The 18,818-nt window shown below is 40.1% G+C and overlaps 2 protein-coding genes across 3 annotated transcripts in view; one reads left to right on the top strand and one right to left on the bottom strand.

Moving 5' to 3' along the window:
* Positions 1–1,238: 1,238 nt before the first annotated feature.
* LOC111868936 (visual pigment-like receptor peropsin) lies at positions 1,239–13,677 on the top strand. Its single transcript, XM_023860062.2, has 10 exons — positions 1,239–1,580; positions 2,197–2,294; positions 3,115–4,819; positions 5,749–5,914; positions 6,512–6,639; positions 7,253–7,349; positions 9,504–9,626; positions 10,948–11,038; positions 11,404–11,529; positions 12,119–13,677. The coding sequence occupies exons 3-10, from the start codon at positions 4,726–4,728 to the stop codon at positions 12,230–12,232; spliced, it is 939 nt and encodes a 312-aa protein (XP_023715830.1). The 5' UTR covers positions 1,239–1,580; positions 2,197–2,294; positions 3,115–4,725; the 3' UTR covers positions 12,233–13,677.
* Positions 13,144–18,818, bottom strand: part of LOC111868935 (monocarboxylate transporter 12) — a 37,039-nt gene continuing 31,364 nt past the window's right edge. For both annotated transcript variants that reach the window (XM_023860060.2, XM_023860061.2), the window contains 3 exons: positions 18,510–18,675; positions 16,763–16,963; positions 13,144–15,046 (listed from right to left, as the gene is read on the bottom strand). In XM_023860060.2, coding sequence (XP_023715828.1) covers positions 14,856–15,046; positions 16,763–16,963; positions 18,510–18,675 — 558 coding nt within the window. In that variant the 3' untranslated portion in view covers positions 13,144–14,855. The remainder of the gene's footprint in view (positions 15,047–16,762; positions 16,964–18,509; positions 18,676–18,818) is intronic.

Here is an 18,818-nt window from a genome sequence, read left to right as displayed (position 1 = left end):
AGAGCGTTACCGCTACACGAACATGCTCAGTGGAAGCAGTGAAGCCTGGGCTACTGACAGTGTCACCAGCTGAACACATGTGTAGAGCGTTACCGCTACACGAACATGCTCAGTGGAAGCAGTGAAGCCTGGGCTACTGACAGTGTCACCAGCTGAACACATGTGTAGAGCGTTACCGCTACACGAACATGCTCAGTGGAAGCAGTGAAGCCTGGGCTACTGACAGTGTCACCAGCTGAACACATGTGTAGAGCGTTACCGCTACACGAACATGCTCAGTGGAAGCAGTGAAGCCTGGGCTACTGACAGTGTCACCAGCTGAACAAGGAGGTTTCCCGTGAACGCAAGTCTCTTGTGCCGAACTCTGCACCTCACTCAGAACCTCGGTTCGAGCTTACAAAATGAGCCAAATGAAGGAAATTGGGCATGAGAAGAGGAGGACGCGGGACACACCACTCGTTCGCGAAGGGGAACGCCTCCATCATAAACAGATTTTGGCAGATGTGCGCCTCCATACAGTTTAACTAAGATCTATTTCCACGTGCCTCTCTTCTCTGCGCGACCCATTAGCGTGTATATATTAACGTCAACTCGAAGTCTCGTTTAGTTCGCTAAATTGCGAGACTTTTTTTAAGCTCGTCATCTTCCTCCTGGCAGACGTCGCGCCCAGCTAATGTTAGAACGTCATTAAGCGTCCTCATTTGTCTCGGTAAGGGTTGCAGAGACGGTAATGTGAGTAGGGGAGGTTTCCCTTTCATTGCGTCTAATCACCCACGATTGGCTTCATCCTTTAAATTGTTTCATCAATTTGTTTTTTGAATAACAGGAACCAAGTATTCATAGCAAGTGCCACCAGTGGAACCTGTCCTAGGAACAATTCAATCCAGTTCACTTCCTGAAAAGGACTACATTTCCACAACATCAATTTTAATATTGTCACGTGTCCGGGGTTCCGGACTAGACGAAGCTATTAATTGGACAACTTTTACGTCACAACTACAATCACTATGAAATAGCGTCTTCCAGACGACGCTACCTCACTAGTCCGTCGTCTATCGCGTTTCGTCTTCTGGTTTCTTCTGCTCCCAGCTCTGCTCCGTTCGCCACGGATCTCACCTCTGATCTCATGTCTTCTACAATCGGACGGAATAGAAGACACTTTCTGCAAGGGTTTCGTTTCCATAGCGGCTGTCTGAATTGTCTCGGGAACGTGTTTTCATCTTTAGGTAACACGTTGATTTTTATCTCTGGCTATTGGTTGTTGCGGGGAAAATGCATATTGAGCCGTTGCCCGGCAATGGACGTCTCTGTATGCGCTCTCTCGGAAACGTGTTTTAACAACGTCAAGGCCACAGTGCGGCTGGAAGGATTGGGTAAATTCGGGAATCGAACCCACGACCCTGCGGCTTGTAGAATGAGTTACAGTAGTCAAGGCATTCAGAAGTGACAGACATTTCTCACCACTTGGTCATGTTTCGTAACAGATGTCACCTTGCAACAGCTGGAGCTGAAAAAACGCCTATGTCGCGAGATGTTGCAGCTGCTGGAGACGTTGGGGGCAGGACAGTGCAGGATGAGAGGTATGTACAGCCCCCCCCCCTCCTCGGGGTTACGCAGAACTAGATTTTAAGTAAAACCCCCCAGAAAATAAATGTAAGTACTCTGCTACGCTCATTTAAGTATGTATCGTTTTTAACAGCCTACGCCCCAGTACGAAATAAGGTGACCTGGCCGCGTCCCAGGTTTAAATAACGTAATTAGCACCTGCAAAGGATCACTAAGGACCTCGCCTTAGCCCCGGCTATCATATCCTTAATAAGAGGTGTGATATTCAGTTTCAAACAGTGTCTTTCTTTAGGCGGCACGCGATGCCAAGCTCAGTGGATTCATGTTTTTAAAAAATAAAAATTCGTCATTAAAGATAAATTGAATGTTTTCTTGGAGAACGATCACATATCGATCTATTGGAACTCCGATCGTACCATATTCATGAAAACTGAATATTCTCCCCCCACCAAAAACAAATTTGAGTTACCCGCTTGAGTAGGTTAATCTTTTTTCGCCCCTCCCCACACACAAAGTCACTGAATATAAATATTGACAAGTTACTGCATGAAGTTTCCAGTTCTCTAGGTCTGACATACACTGCCAGGCTCACCGTTTAAAACGATTATTGTTGTGTTGTTCTGTTGGTAGGCCTGCTGCTTTACGAACTGCACTGTACTTTAATGGAACTGCGACAGAGGCGTCTTGAGAATTTGGGAAGCAAGAACACATGTGGAGCCGAACTGCGGGTGAGGCAGACACTACAGACAACAAACAGGATGCAAATCCTTTGTGTCCAGTCAGAAGGAGAAGTATTTTCTGACAATATCGAATGTATTATTTAGTTCTTTTCGTTGTAAAGAAAGGACTGTTTTATATTTACTACAAAGGACCTTTCTTTCCTAAGAACCAGCATTTGAAAGAAAGAATTTGCCCTATATCCGGGCTGAAACGGTACCTTGTTCTGTTTCGAGAACGCCTATTGGTTTGCGATATCGTCATGTAATGACGCAGACTATTACATCATCATTAGAGTGACCCCGGAATCTTTTTCAACATCCAATACCCGAACCAAAGTCTCCATGCCGAAGATCAAAACACACGGGAATTTACTTCTGTAATGATGCCTGCCCCAGGTGTCACGTACCTTCACAGATGTTTCAGACAGAGTTTAAGTAGGGGCTAGCAATATACACACTGTACATCCCTAACCGATTTATAAACACAAATAAATGAAATTGTTAAAACACCGAACATGCAAATGACTGTGCTTGGTTTTCGTTACAAGCAAGGTTACCTGAGGTGGCGGTTGAATGGACAGAATTCTGATGTCGACTGGCAGTCCTGACTTTCTTTCGTGATTTTTCTCAGCCTTTCCAATTCATTATTCACCATGATCCTAACACATAACTTCTATACAGTCTCACTTACTGGCAGCTTCGTTGAATGAATAAAAAATAAACGAACAAATAAATATGCAGCGAATAGTCTGGTGGTTGGGTACCAATGTTTCGGAAGAACATATTGCCTCCATCTTCAGGGTAAATTAACGAAATATGTTTATTATAGGATCTGGGCCGGGAAGCTCTCGACTTGGTGGAGGAAGCAGTCGAAATCCTCGGAGACGACATTACAGCGCCCCTGGACATACAGAACCGCCTGCGCATGTGCAGAGAAGCCGTCACTGGGATATAGTTCATGGATCATCTGCCGCCCCACCCTCCAATTGTATCTCTTCCTACCAAGACCATATAATTTCTGGAAAGCTGTTAGTTTCCTTCGTGACGAAATGGTTGCAGATGTATGATTTTTCTGAAACAAATGTTTTCTGTTCGTTAAAATAAACCGTGTTTTAAGAATAAAATTCTTATTTATTATGAGAATAGAAATGCAGTCACATCTCGACCCAAGACTTCCCGAATTTCGATCCCATTAAATCAATTAAAATGTAAAGCTCTCTCTGTAACAGGCTGTGGAGGTCCATAGGGTTGTGAGACGTCGAGCTCCCACATTCTTCTAGATAATTGACTGAGAGGGCCAGGGCCATAGTGCGGCTGGAAGGATTAGGTAAATTTAAAAGATCCAGTGATCTCATTTGGGACTTGAACCCGCGACCTTCCGGCTTGTAGCATAGTGCCTTATTCAACTAGGTTACCGCCTGCCACCATTACAGGAGCTAAAATGTAGACAGATGGGTCTGAGCCTAGAGCTTCAGGAACGGAACCCAGTACGCCTCATGTTATAATGAACTTGACTTATGACCCTCATTCGGAACCGCATTAAGTCGTGAGTACGAGATGAGACTACAAAGGCCATTGAAATTTCAATCGGCAATTGTTAAAAAAAACACCTCAAAATGATAGAAGCTATAAGCACAATATGGTTCTGAGTTTTATTTAACTTATTTAACTGAAGTCACAGGAACAACATTTTGCTCTGAGGATACATTGTCTCAGCCATGAAATAGATGGATCATTCCACCAGCTGTAACTTGGCACCAGACGGTGAGCCAGGCATCAGTGATTTAAAACAAAAGCGACACGAGGGTGCCCGGAACGTCATATCCCCATCACACAAAAGGTAAAAGTCTGTTTGAGCCTTGCTGAAAAGTGTTGTGTTACACACGGCACAGTGTTGGGGCCGAGAGCCACAGGGAACGTCTGGCTGTACTACTGTTCGTAAGTTCCCTGCCTCCTCTAGCCAGTGGTCAGAAACCAAAGAAAACTCTGGACAGAACTTTAAAATAAGCCACGATCATTTCATCGTTAATGCCTCTGTGCATTTAGCCAAACAAAATAGACATGTCTACACGTTTTAAATAAACAAACAAATGTCAAAAAAAGTATTGTTTCACCCTTTGAAGTGTCAGGGTAATTTTGATTTTCTGAATTAGTGTCAAACTTCATAATCTGGGGAAATACTTTAATTCATTCATTCGTTTTTATTTTATCCTGCAGATCAAAATATAATGCCACAGGACTTGTATATCTATATTATTATTGAAATACACTAATGATAATGGTATAAACTTATTGAAAATATGGCTTATTCTATGCATATGCTTATAAGTAGCCACTATTACAGAATCCTTCATTGAAATCATCTTCTGCTGAATAATGGCATCCCTTAACAAGTAAGTCCTGAGACACAACTGTTGAAGGCCAGACTGCAGAAGAAAACATGGCAGAGATACCTTCACTTGGCGATGAATGCCCATGGTCACCACTTGACTCTGCCTATCGAGTTTATGTAGGAGTGTTCCTGATAATCTCAGGTAAGTGACACCCAGTCAGATGCCCCTTTTGTCAAGTTAGTCTGACCATAATGCATAAGTTCACTTCACAGATATTTCATCTAGAATATTTGCTGTTTTCTGTTTATTTGCTGGTTTTAAAGTTATTTAACTATACACAAAATTTGTCTGAGATGCTTCGGTTTACCTCTGCTAATCTTCATTCTCCCATTGCTCCATACTCATCTGCCACTGCCATGTGAGGTGTGTGATATCCATGAACATGCAGCACATTATCATTTCCTCAGGCTTTAACTTCAGGGCTTCATCTCTGACCTGGCGCTTGGCTCATTGCTCGTTTTTTCCAAAAGTATTGTAACGTATTGGATGTATAACGCGACAAATAACTTCACACCGTATTTGATATAGCGAATTTTATTTCACATTCGCACTTACAATCACCCAAATTACAGATTCACAATTACTGCTATCTGCAGTATCACAAATACTGCACTCCAAATGCCAGAATACAACTGACTGGTTGCTGGATAACTCAGAACTAACTTGGAGGTAGCTCGAGGACTAACTGTGAATAGCCTTCGCTGCTCCTTATGTAGCCGCGTTTGGACAATACAGAAAATGGCCACGTAATAGGCACCACTGTTGTCTGGTGCCATCATGCTAGTAACGCTGTGTACCACTGTTACTACCGTCGTCTCTCGCAACCACTGTTTACCCGCGCTGCCTAGCAACCGCGGTACCCCTTGGTGACGTCACCGCTGTTGACTCGCGTTGCATAGCTACCAGGATGCTAGGACTCGGCTCACTTCGGCTGGCGGGGGGGGGGGGCGTCATCCATAGCTCAACATGTCACAGTATTAATAATTCCAAGCCATTTTCATGTATGGGTCCGAAACATGCTAATTTCATTTGAGAATACTGATGTGCTACTGAAAGCTGCTGTTTTACAGGCATTCTTGGTGTTGTTGCCAATGGTTGGCTGGTCACTGGGTTCCTCATTAGTCCACTGCTCAACATTAAGACACACTTACTGATACTGAACCTCACAGTCAATTGTTTAGGACGTGGGCTACTGGCAGGGTTCCCGTTTGCTGGAACTTCAATTCTCGCTGGCAGGTTTGTAGCAGAAAGAACCAAAAAAGTCAGTAAGTCTACAAAAGTTCTTAAAAGAAAGTGGTTGTGACAGAATTCAATTGGTTTAACATAGAATCTAGTGGTGAAGTAAGTTTGTTGTGGATGGTACTGTAACAAGGACTTCCATTTCGGGGTTTGGTTCAGTCTGATAAGATACAGAGGGTTTTCATGTGAGAACACTCCAGTGGAAGTCAGAAGCACTGTCTAGAAAACTGCCTGTAGCTATCTTACCTGCTATTCAGGCCACTTCTACTCTCCATCAGAATGTCCAGGAAAATGGTTGGTGAGGACAACAATGCCCAAGATTTCCCACTCTCTGCCTACTGCCATATTTTCCATCTGACTTTTCTGACCTAACTAAGTCAACCAGTTAAATGTGTTTACTGCTAGTGAATCTTACTACAAGTCCATCACAATCAACATTCCTGTGAACAGGACGGCTAGGTGACTACAGAGAAGTATGTTCAGAGAATGTGTGGGGCATCAATCCAGAAATTTCCTTCCATGACCTCAGCAAAGTCATTCTCAGCCACAGCAGATGACAAATATTGATGTATTCAGTGTACCTCCATTTCACAGGTGGCTGTTCGGTGCCAAATGTTGCCAGCTCTTCGCCTTCCTCCAGCAGCTCTTTGGCATGTCCCAGGTTGCTGCAGTCACAATGCTGGCAGTCGAGCGTGTCATGGTGACCCGTTATCTTTACTCTAGTAAGTACTGGACTAGCAACAGAACCCACTGATTATACTAGGGGCCCCTACAAGACCTCACACAATCTACCCACTCAGTTGGTGTCTCCACATCTTTAGACCTCAAGACAGAAACAGATTCAGCTCCTGAGATGCTGTGTTTAGCTAGGAGTAACAGACAATGGACAAAGTCCAGAAACTCATAAATAATAAGTTTATACACATCCCACCATAAGAACACTTTAGCATTAACTTACGAAGCTGATAGACATAACTCCTTCAGAAAACTACAATGGTTGAAAGTTCTGTTCATCCATATCCCATACCAGCCATACGAGATGTAAACGTCAGAATATTATCCTTAAAAGCATACTATAATGGGCTCAGTGACGTCAAAAAGCTCCTTCTATTGGACCCAACAGAAAGTGCTTCCCCATATTTTCACCTGAGGTTGGAAACAGATCCAGTATCCAAAAACACGTGTTCAATTCGGAATATTAGATGCAAAAATCAAATAATTTTAACTTTATTTACTTCTTGATATACAGCTAAAATTAAGTTACTCATAAGTACTTACCTTTATTCATATTACTAATGATATTACTGTCATGCAAATTAATAATTATCATTACAGGAACCCACCCTCCTCTGCAGCAGTATGTAACAGGAATTTTGCTTTGCTGGACTACTGCTGCATTGTGGTCAGTGCCACCGCTTCTAAGTTGGGGAAGGTCTGTCTCTCCAAGTCTCTTCAGCACCAGTCAGTTCAGTACCTGTAGCCAGGGGCATGCTGCAAAAATCGTAAATACCGTTTCACATGTCCAAGTGTCAGCTGCCGGTGTCTCATTAGACTGCTTTCCAGGACAAGAGCTCAGTCACCATAATGATTTGGCTGCTGGCTGGACATCTAAGGAATCAGAGTTCAATTCCAAACAGAGACAGGAGATTTTTGTTTACTCAACAGCATTCAGACCAGCTCTGGGGCCAACCTAGCATTATATACAATGGGTACCAGGGGCTGTTTATCTGGAGATAAAGAAGTACAGGCCTGAACCTGACCACTTATTTCCACATAATGCTAAGATAATTGTGGAGCTATACCTCCACTCCTCATGGAGTGGTCCTTGATTAAGCATAGAGGCAACTTTACCATAACTTTATTTTTCAGAATTTAAAAACGGTTTATAATGTGCAGGGCTGGAAATGGAGAATGGCCCAGATGTACAGCCTCTACTTTCTTCCAGAGTGAATCAATTTGAGAAAGTTTTATGTAGTGTCTTAAGACACCATAACTACCAGTCCCAACAATGATAAATATAGGAACAATTCATGATCCTGCACTAATAGTTTGCTTTTAGGCTGCGCCATAGCTCAAGCAGTTAGTCGCTGGCCCGGGTTCAAGCCCGGTCTGGTCAAGTGGGATTTGTGGTGGACAAAGTGGCGCTGGGGCAGGTTTTCTCTGAGTACTTTGGTTTCCCCTGCCAATCTTCATGCCACCAAATTCTCCATCATCATAATCACCCAGGACAGGTACAATAGGCCAATCAGTGGCTGACGTGCCTAATGGACCTAGCTGGACTCCACCTCCCACTATGAGAATTAAAAAAAAAAGTTTGCTTTTAATACATGATGGTCATGACCCCCAGCCATTCTACTGATCTGGATTACCTCCCTCATTCTGAAAAGCTATTTTCACCGTTGGTTGCATATGTGTGTCACTACCCCAAAAGGTACACTCACTTATAACATCCCCTGGCTTGCTTTCAGGGCACAATTTTAATCAGAGTTCAATTTCCAGGTATCAGTGTGCCTGAGCTTGCTCCCTTACATTCCAATTTGCAGCTGATGTTGCTGGTAACTTATGTCAAAAGAAATAACCTACAACTTCACCCAGAAATACAATGACTGGCATCTGGTTCTTCTCTTCATGCAGTTTCACAAGAACATTCTAATAGCCGAGGCCTGTCCACCCAGCAATCTAAGATATCTTTGTTCTCATTCAGATAAAAACCACTGCATCTACTATACAAAACATTACATGCCAGAACTCACAAAATAAGTTATTTATATTTGGTAGCCGTGACAGTGAAATGACTGTTCCTGAGACTCTGAGGAAGACATTCACAATATTTCAAAATACACCAAACAAAGATGAATAAATTATGGAGTGGTTAAATTAAAATGAATTTAATTTATATGTTGTCTGTAATGATATTAAATAGCTAAATAAATAAATAAAGTTAAAATTGTCCATGTATGTAGCACAGATGTGGGAAACAGGAAATGAATACAGACTTTAGTGAGGAAATCACCTGGGAAGTGGCCACTTGAAATGATGGAAGAGACAGAAGAACATTAAAATGAATCTGAGATGGCAGTGAATTGGCACAGTATGGACTGCAGTGGCATATTTTAATTTAGTATTAGTTGGACTATTAATAGTAGCAATAATAGTATGAATTTAGAAGCCTATAATGAATCATAAAGAGCTGTCTGATTCCTGTCCATTTGTACTGTCAGACATTTCTAGAAAAGAGAAACAAATTGTGAGATTTGACATTTTCAAAGTGCTGAATACTTGGATTGTGATGACCTGCAGCCTGGTAGATAAACATTATGGTCTTATGGGATGTGACAATGTGTAGTTTGGTAGACAGGTACTAACACTTCAAAAGAACCTGTTGCCTTCATCTCCTACCCTGAAGACAGAGGCAACAGGTACCTCCAAAACAAAAGTACATATCTACCGAACTACCTGGCACCACATCCCAGAAGACTTTAACCTCAAATCTCATAGTCTGATGAAGGGCTACAAATGTTTTGAAGGAACTACCTGCCCCCATCTTCAGGGAAAACTAATTAACACCGTATGTTACTCAAAGCAGGTATGGCTGTGATCCTACTGCCATGTCTTGCAGTCTGCAGTGGGATCTAAACACAGGCTACTCCAGCAAAATATACAACATCTGTCTGCTTCTCCTTGGAGGGATTCTTCCTGCAACACTTATGTAGGTGCAGTTATAGTAGTTTTTAAAATATTTTATGGAAAAACAGGTAATGAACCTAGGACTCCCACTCACAAAGCAACTGTTTAGCCTCCAGGCATACTTGCTCTTTACTCAGCAGTTTGTTTCAGGGCAAGCTATGAAACTGCAAGAATTTTGAACAAGAAACATCACCCCATGGTTTATATGAAAGGACATAATTTGATTAATAAATGTAAAACCATGGGGTTTGAATGTGCCTGTAGAACATGTTATTAATTACACATCTTCAGTTTCTCCAAAGAATGTAACAATTTATTCTTATAAACTGATTTTGCCTGGTTGTCAAAACTGTAATCAGTTAAATCTGAGGTTCTTACAGTGGTAACCATGTAACTTCTTCTGGGATGTGATGCCGTGTAGTCTGGTAGATGTTCACCAGAGTTCTGGAGGAACTGCTTACTGCTGGCCGGTTGCATGGCTTATTCCTTGACTCTATAAAGATAGGGGCAGCACATTTTTCTGAAATGTTAGTGAAATTTACCAGACTACATGCCATCATGTTCCAGAACACAGCATCTTTTCAATCAGTAATTTCAAGTAGTTCAGAATGAACATGAATATTGGATCCTACGTAATGACTTAGCAGATTTAATGCACAAGACAGGAATGCATACAGAGGTGGTCATGTCTGTTCGTCTATCTGACAAAATTTGGTATGAATGTCATGACATTGGAGTCCACCCCAAAATCATATATTTTAATTTCCTAGGGCTGATAACAGAAAAGTGGCAGAAGCATGAATTTGTGAGGTGGTAGCAACATTAGCCAAAATACAAGTACAAATGGTAACCAATATGAAATTTAAGTTTATCATAGCAGTGAAGTATCAAGACTTCAACCCGTGACTAGCTGTACTACATAGTGTCAAACGGTAGAATAATAGATGAATTAAAATAATTTGAAGGCCTAACTCAAATTCTCTCTTGGTGTCAGCCTGGAGGGACTGCTGAAAAGCATGAATAACTTGAGACAGAATAGCTGGGGTCCAACCTGTATTTCAACTGAACACCTCCCAAATGTGAGTCAAAAGCCTTACTGCCCTGCCAAGTTTGATAGATAGATAGATACCAACGTTTGGAGGAGCCTGCTCCCTCCATCTTCAGGGTAGAAGAGATGGGGAAAATGAAGGCATCAGCTTCCTCTGAAACACTGATACAGAAGTACCTAAAGCCATGTCCCAGGACAGAGTAATTTTTGTGGTTAAGGGGAAAACTGCCCACTCTTACTATGGTACATGCCATGATATTACAACGGTTATGTAACAGAACATTGTGATGTTTAGGTCTTTTTGCATATGGTGTGCTGTGAGTTCTGAGGGGAGATCCAGTGCTGGTATGGATGTAGATCGCCTGTCACAACGTGCCCTCACCAAGGTCAGTGCAACTATTTGCTAGAGAAACATGCCCTCATTTATCATGGTTCATTTGGTAATGCTGTCACTAGCTCAAACTATCTAGATTTGAATGATAGGATTGTTATTGTGTAATGAACCAGAAGGAAGTGGTCTAAATCTAATTTGATGTACCATCCTGGAATTTGCCTAGCATTTAACAGCTATGTTCACACCCTGAACAAAGTGACCTGAATACCCAAATTCAACTACCTTTTTTTTTGTGGTATGATAAAATATATTTCTAATCATTACATCAATTAGAGAGCCTGAGTTTGTTGTAACTATCGTTGGACATGCAAACATATTGAATAAACTGTAATAAAGCTTTCTGATGATGCTTCACAGACTGTAGGAGTGCTTGTGCCAGGACTGTGTCTGATGTGGCTGCCACACTCTTTGCTAGTACTGTGGTCTCTGACAGGAATCCCATTGCCAGTTCCACTGGTTATCCTAGCTACAATGAGTTCAGAGGTTTGTGTGATTTCATTTCACAGTGTTAATCATAAAAGTGCAAGGCTTAATTCCTCCATTTCTAAGTCACCATTTTATATTGTCAGACCTACTCTTCTTTCATGGAAATATTATATAAAAACTCCTTAAGATTCCAAATGTATCGAAAAGTTCCCTCCAAGTGTTTCTTCATTAAATAGTTCAGATAAAATGCCAACAGATGTCACATATTGTTACATGCTGCAATTTTTGTAAAGAAAGCAGTCTGCTTTTACCAGTTCTCATGGTCTCTTCGCTTGCAGATTTCTTATAATTTTTTTCTACCCTGAAGATGGAGGCGATACGTTCCTCCGAAACGTCGGTTAACACCACATATACACGGTGCCAAATCCCAGAAGACTGCTTTCTTCATAGTCACCGCCATGAAAGCCTCAAATCTTACAACTTTTACTCTTGTTAGACTATATTAAATTCTTGATTATGAATTATACCTATAGAAATTTATGACATTTTAAAGAAATTATCCCATATAATTAGAGTAAATTCATTTAACATGTTTGCTTTTATAATGTTTTAGTTCCCCTTGTTTTATTTTGTGTTTCTTTCTTAGGCATCTGCGGTTATTCCTATATCAGCATGTATGGCATGTGATCAGAATATGCGAAGGGCTCTCCTTGGAATTTTGGGTATATCCACATATTCACCTGCAAAGAATGGAAGATAAGGCATTCACCTGAGGCATATAAAGTAATTCATACAAGTGTGTCATGAAACTGAATGATATAACATACAAAGGAAATGTGGGTTCATCACACAGTGTATGCTCACTTTCCAAGTCATTATGGCAACAAATAAAATCTGAACCTTTAAAGTGGGAATAACACTTGAATTAAGTATCTAAAGTTCACTTATGTAATGAAAGTAATATTTTGATTGAGGGTTCAGCTCGCATCCAGGAACACTACTGCAATACTTCATGTCACATTAACAGCCATGGCTATGGTATATACTGGCAAGAGTATGGAGTCAATTTCACAATACTTTTGAGTGTTCAATATTGACCTTTTTTCCAGAAGCATTTTTGGCAAACAGTTTACTTAAATGTAGCTGTTTCCACACAGCCACATAACTAATCAATGGCCTGCTAAGATGTAGGAAAGAAGAAAGGTTTAGAAATATTTCATAAAGACACACATACATGCACCAACCTCAATACACACACATATATCAGATGGCTATGAGGCTCCTTATGAACTGTACATGTGTCCAAAAACTGAAATGCTGAACACTCAATGTAGTTACATACGTGGCAAATGCTCACTGTGGTACAGCTGGGAAAACAGCTGCTGTAACCAGGACTTCAAGCACCCATCACACACCAATGAATGTGCCACCTTCTAGGAACGTGGTCAGTAGGTTAACAGAGAGAAGTCTGTCTACAGAGTAAGGAACTTTAATGTTACACAGTGTGGCCAGCTTCCCTTTAACTCATGGGTTCATTCATGTTCAACATGGATACAAGAGCTTAATTTTGCAAAGCATTATTCTTGTACTAGGGCGGAGATTGCTCTTTTCCACTTATACTGTGACAGAAAAGAGACTTGTGGCGAAGGCAGGAAATCAGACACTTTGAAATATAACCAAAATGAATATTAATTTACTACAAAGTGTATAAATAACAAATAACAATGTATCATTGACAATAAGCATTGCAATGGTGTGGTGTCATCCTTTGTTAACTCAGCACACTGTACAACAATAATTTTCTCTTTGATGTGAATTTGGTCGAATTCTGCGTATTTTTATGTGTACACTGCAGAAATGTTCATGAAAATCTTCTATCATACACAGGTATCTTTAGAAAACTGAATTACTGATTTCTTTGCAAACACAAAAATTTATGACAGGCATTTGGCTTGAAGAGTGGAAGAGGGCAGCCACTAGTCAACAGATTGTCTTGATATGCACTGACTCAGCAGAAAACCACCAAGGCATAATTCACCTGTGTTTCTGTAAAGATGAGAAAAAGTTATTCATCTTGTTGTACAGTGTAATTTGTTTTACAAAACTCGGTGTTCGGTCATATTTATATTCAGATGTCCATAACATACAAATGTGTAAATTATTATCAAGAATACAGTTCATTAAAATATTGCAAACATCTTTACCAGGAGAAATTCAGCATCACCAATACACTTTCCCCATCTCATTAGCTCTTAATAGAGATCAAATGAAGAGCTATGGGTAGCATCACAGAGTAAGGCAGCAAGATGCACGGCTCATGCACACTCAGCACTCATCAACAAACAGCTAAACATACCACATACTGATTCAAATTCCCTACGTTCATAACTTATGAAAAATGGACTCAATCAATATTTTCTGGTAATCAAAATACATTATAACCAATACTTCTCTTTCTATACAAAAGAAAAATATTTTAAAATGTTTCTCTGTTCTATGTAAGTACCAGCCGTTACATCACTGTAAGTTCCTTGCACGATTTGCATAATCCATTTTATTTTCTCCGATTTTATAACCACACCGCATCATGAATCCACAGACTACACATACTACTAGTTCTGGTAGCTTATCAGTGCTAATAAAACCTTGAGCGGCCACTTGCATCGCTTTGGAGCTGCAGACAAGTTCTGGATACCTTCTGAGTTTCCATGTCTGGGAATCATACCCTCATGATAGGCAAACAGATGTGAGACTTCAGTTTGTCATGAAGATTTCTATCTCCTGGGATATAAATCCAAGTAGTCTGTTGAGAGTCAAACCGTGTTTCAAAAGAACATCACCTTCATCTTCAGGGTCGAAGAATAGGCCAAGCAAGAAACCAGCATGAAGAAATTAGCAACCAGAGCAATCCACTTAATAAAAGCTATATTTTTGTAGGAAACAGGAGGGAACTGCAAGACAACTTACTAAGTTACAAATTGGCTTGCTCACAAGAGAATGAACCAGCAGGAGACAAGAAAAGGATACCTAGAGTCAGCCTTGAAAAGGCTGCTAGAACAGGTCTGGGAACATAGGGGGAGATATGTCGCAAGGGTGTGGTGGGCAGAGAATCGAGGAGGTTGAGTGAGAAGTTGTGAGCATGTGTTGTAGGCATGTGATGAAGCTGGCTTTGAACAGACTACAGAGAATTATATCCCAAATAATGAAGCTCTTCAACTAAAATAACTTTGGACTTTGACACCAAATTGATGCAGCTGGTCATCTGAAAATATTTTACCACTTTTAGTCACCATGAATGCTTGCTACTCCTCACTATAACACTTAACTTGAAGGCACCTCCTTAATATTCAGTGATCTTACAATCACAAATCACAGTTGCACTGTCATGCTGCCATATGGACTGCATTTCCATTTTGATGATTTGTTGATTTTTGGCTCGATGTGCTGATTTTCCTTTGTATCAAGTACCTTTGTAGTGGTGGGATGAAGAACAGCATTAACCCACTCACAGCAATTGTGACGCCTGATACATAGAACCCAGGGTTGTATGATTGGAGAGCATCATACAGCCACCCTGTATGAACAAAATACACATTTCAACACACCTGGAAAATTTACTATTCAAAGTAAAATTTGCTTATAACAACAGATAGTGAAAATATTTAAAAATATAGTAATTTAACTATTATAATTAAATAAATAAACCTAACATAATTTTATACACATTTTTACATAAAATAAAATTAATAATTAAACACAACTGAACTTTTAGTTATATACTGACATCACCATCATGACACTGCCTACAAATCATGATGTTGCAATTAGAAAGCTGAAATGTAGATAAAGAGCGTTATGGCTATTGTGTGGTAAGTCTCATAATTTTTGTAACTGCATTTTCTAAAGGGAGTTTATCATCTTACATATCTACATATTATCTTCATTCTTAATGATTCCGTCTCCACATTTTGTGGAGCAGGAGAAACTGATATATAGTGTTTGAAACAGGAACAGTTCAACATCACAGACAGAGAAAATGGAATTATATTTTCTGATTTATATTGTGATTATACATGGTTTAATAATGAATATATAGCCTTTATGACCTGAGGAACTACATGCATTTGTAACATGAAAAATTATGAAAAACTAAAGAAGAACCGTTAAGAACTAAGGCAATGACATGAAATTACAAAATCGCAAAATAAAGAATGTAAGTCAACAAACTGCATTATTTATAATATATTGTGGCGTGCCGCCAAAAAGGACATAAGACACGTCCATTGATAGGCAACGGCTGGGATAAGAATGTATACTTCAGTGAATACACAATACCAGCAGACCATTGCATAAGAATCGCCCAAACAACAAATACGTTTCCCCGGAAATGGAAGGATATCCATGGAAATGAATACTACCAGCAGATAAAACCGAACCCATGAACACAATGTTCACTAGTCAGTCTGAGTGCGCATTATAAAAGTCCAGCTTCGACGAGACCACTCAGTTTTTAGTGTAGCGGTGCAAGTAACTGTGATAGTGAAATTGTGAATAATTGTATTTGTGAGTGTAAAAGAGATTGTCCAATAAACAAACGTCTTCGCCAAATCCGAGATCCACGTGAATTTACTTGTGTTACATAGGAAACATGCAACAATATGTTTTGAGGTGTTCATGGAGGTGGTTTCTCAGACTGCAGTCTTCTGGGTTGTGACACCATGCAATCTTTTAGACAGATACTGGCGTTTTGGAGGAACATGCTGTCTGTATATTCAGAGTTAAAATATGTAATTTCAGTAACTGACTTTTTATACAGGCAAGTTACAAGAATAGTTGTCATGAGACCCAAAAAGAGGGGGTAAACAAGGGAGTCAGCTTACATAAATACACATATTCTTTATCTTTTTACCATTTGGTACAAGAATGGCAGATTTCAACATTGATTAAAAGTGTGTAATTACCCCAGCACTCTTGTGTAATTTTCTGGGATATATTACAAGTGACTGTGATTATTGTTAACCTGTTCCCCTACTAATATTTACATTAAACTAATTTACTTAATATCACTGGCTCAGAGTCTTGCTGTTTCTCTTGGCTAACCTAACCAGTCACACTAGTTCTCTCTCTCTCTCTCTCTGCCTGATAATGTAAGAGGAAACAGCTCCCAAAATATTGTGTACTTGGGTATAAGATGGATAATATGCAGGTTATTAAAACTAACTAATGATGTACCCTCATCAGAAACATTCAGAAACGCAGGAGTCTATAATATTTGTATCACTGACTGTACCTGCTATAGGGGGACCAAGAAAAGATGCAATTCCTTGGAAGAGCAGCAGTAATCCAAACGCATTTGTGAGGCGATCAAGTCCAAGCAGATCCACCAGAATCACTGAAGTTAATCCCACATATGCTCCAATGGTAAATCCATATACGGATGCATAAATAACGAATGAATAGAAGTCATAGCAGAAGGCACTGAATGTGGTTGCTACAGAAACAGACAAAGCCATGTTATTTACTTGAGTTTAAAACCTATGTTAGGTAAGATTCCTGCATAGACTACTAGGTGAATTTAAAAAATGAGAATATTTGGAACTAATGTGAGAAATGTGGTATTAACATCAAAATTTAGAAATTACAAAGTGAGTTATAAAAATCCATTTTAGGTATGTACATATACGCATAAATGATTTCACACTGTTAACACACATGCATATGCTCATGACAACTGTTCCTAGAATTAATATGATAGTAATACTGAAACACCACGTTCAAAAATTTTCCAGCAGTTGGTACAGTGAACCCTCCACATTACAGATGTTTGGGTTATGGAATTTTGTCCTTATGGAAATTATAGAACATAACCATGAATTTTATGAATCAAATCATAAACACATCCCTACAAAAATTTAGAATACATGTTAAATATTTTTAAACACACTCTGAAAACAAATACAAATTCAGCTAAAAATAATTTATTTAAAGAAATTTTAATTTTTTAAGAACTTCACATCACATATGCGCATGCGATATTCATGCAGCAGGGTATGTCGCTGGCCATTGGCTAACCTATGCACACACACATCAGAGACATAGGATTACTTATGTACATTCATGGAGAAGAAATCACTAGCAGTCTCAGTTCATACAATGCTTACTACCATTCGGTTCAGAATTTTTTGCCTTCCCATAAGCTACTGGAAATGTAAATATTAAAATTTAATTTTGCCTCCTGTTTTGTACATATGTGAAACTTTGTCTCTTATATCAAAGGAAGAACAGCGACTCAGGATACTTGACAACAGGGTGCTGAGGAGAACATTTGGACCTAAGGGGGAGGAATTAATAGGTCAGAGAAAATTGCAAAATGAGGAGCTTCATAATTTGTACTTCTTGTCAAATATTAGTATAGTCATAAATCAAGAAGGGTGAGATGGGCGAGACATGCAGCACATATGGAAAGGATGACAAATGAACACAATGTTCTGCTTATGAAATCTGACCACTTGGAAGACCTTGGTATAAACTGGTACTTAATATTAAAATGGCCGCACCATAGCTCAAGCGGTTAGTCGCTGGCTTCCCACCGCGGTGGCCGGGGGTTCGATCCCGGGTCTGGTCAAGTGGGATTTGTGGTGGACAAAGTGGCGCTGGAGCAGGTTTTCTCTCAGTACTTCGGTTTCCCCTGCCGATCTTCATTCCACCAATTGCTTAACAATCAACCTCACCTATCATCTGGAGCTGGTACAATAGGCCAGAAGTGGCCGCAGTACAAGGGACTTAGTCCCACCCCACTAGCAATAAAAAAATATATTAAAATGGATCTTGAATAAATAGAACATGATGACAAAAACCAGATTCATTTAGCTCAGAACAGAGACCTGAGGCAGGCACTTGTGAACTCAATGGATGTTTTTGTTTCAAAATCTCCAGGCAAGGCCGTTACTAGCTAAGCTACAATTAGTTTCTCAAAAGGACGCCACTCTGAGGACTTAGTTAATCTGAAGACACAATACAGTCTGTTCTACACTCACCCACGCCACAGATGGTCAGGCACACATTATAGACCATTAATCGATTTATCCAAGGTTTGTCAGATATATAACCTAGGACAATCCTGCCTACAAGGTTGGCAATACCTATTACTGCCAACAGCAGACTGGCTCTGTTTGTGGAGATGTGTCGCTCTTCTGCCTGAGCCTGAGAACACAAGACAACGTCAGAATGTTCACAGAGTAAGATACTCAACTGACAGAATCACCATGGTCATACACAAACATCTCTATCAGAGAAAAATGCCAGGAGTAGATTCTTCATCCACGCCTACCTTCACACCATCATAA

This window comes from Cryptotermes secundus, unplaced genomic scaffold (assembly GCF_002891405.2).
Source record: "Cryptotermes secundus unplaced genomic scaffold, Csec_1.0 scaffold976, whole genome shotgun sequence".
Taxonomy (NCBI): domain Eukaryota; kingdom Metazoa; phylum Arthropoda; class Insecta; order Blattodea; family Kalotermitidae; genus Cryptotermes; species Cryptotermes secundus.
The sequence above is the reverse complement of the archived record's forward strand: the minus strand, read 5'-3'. Positions and strand labels throughout refer to the sequence as shown.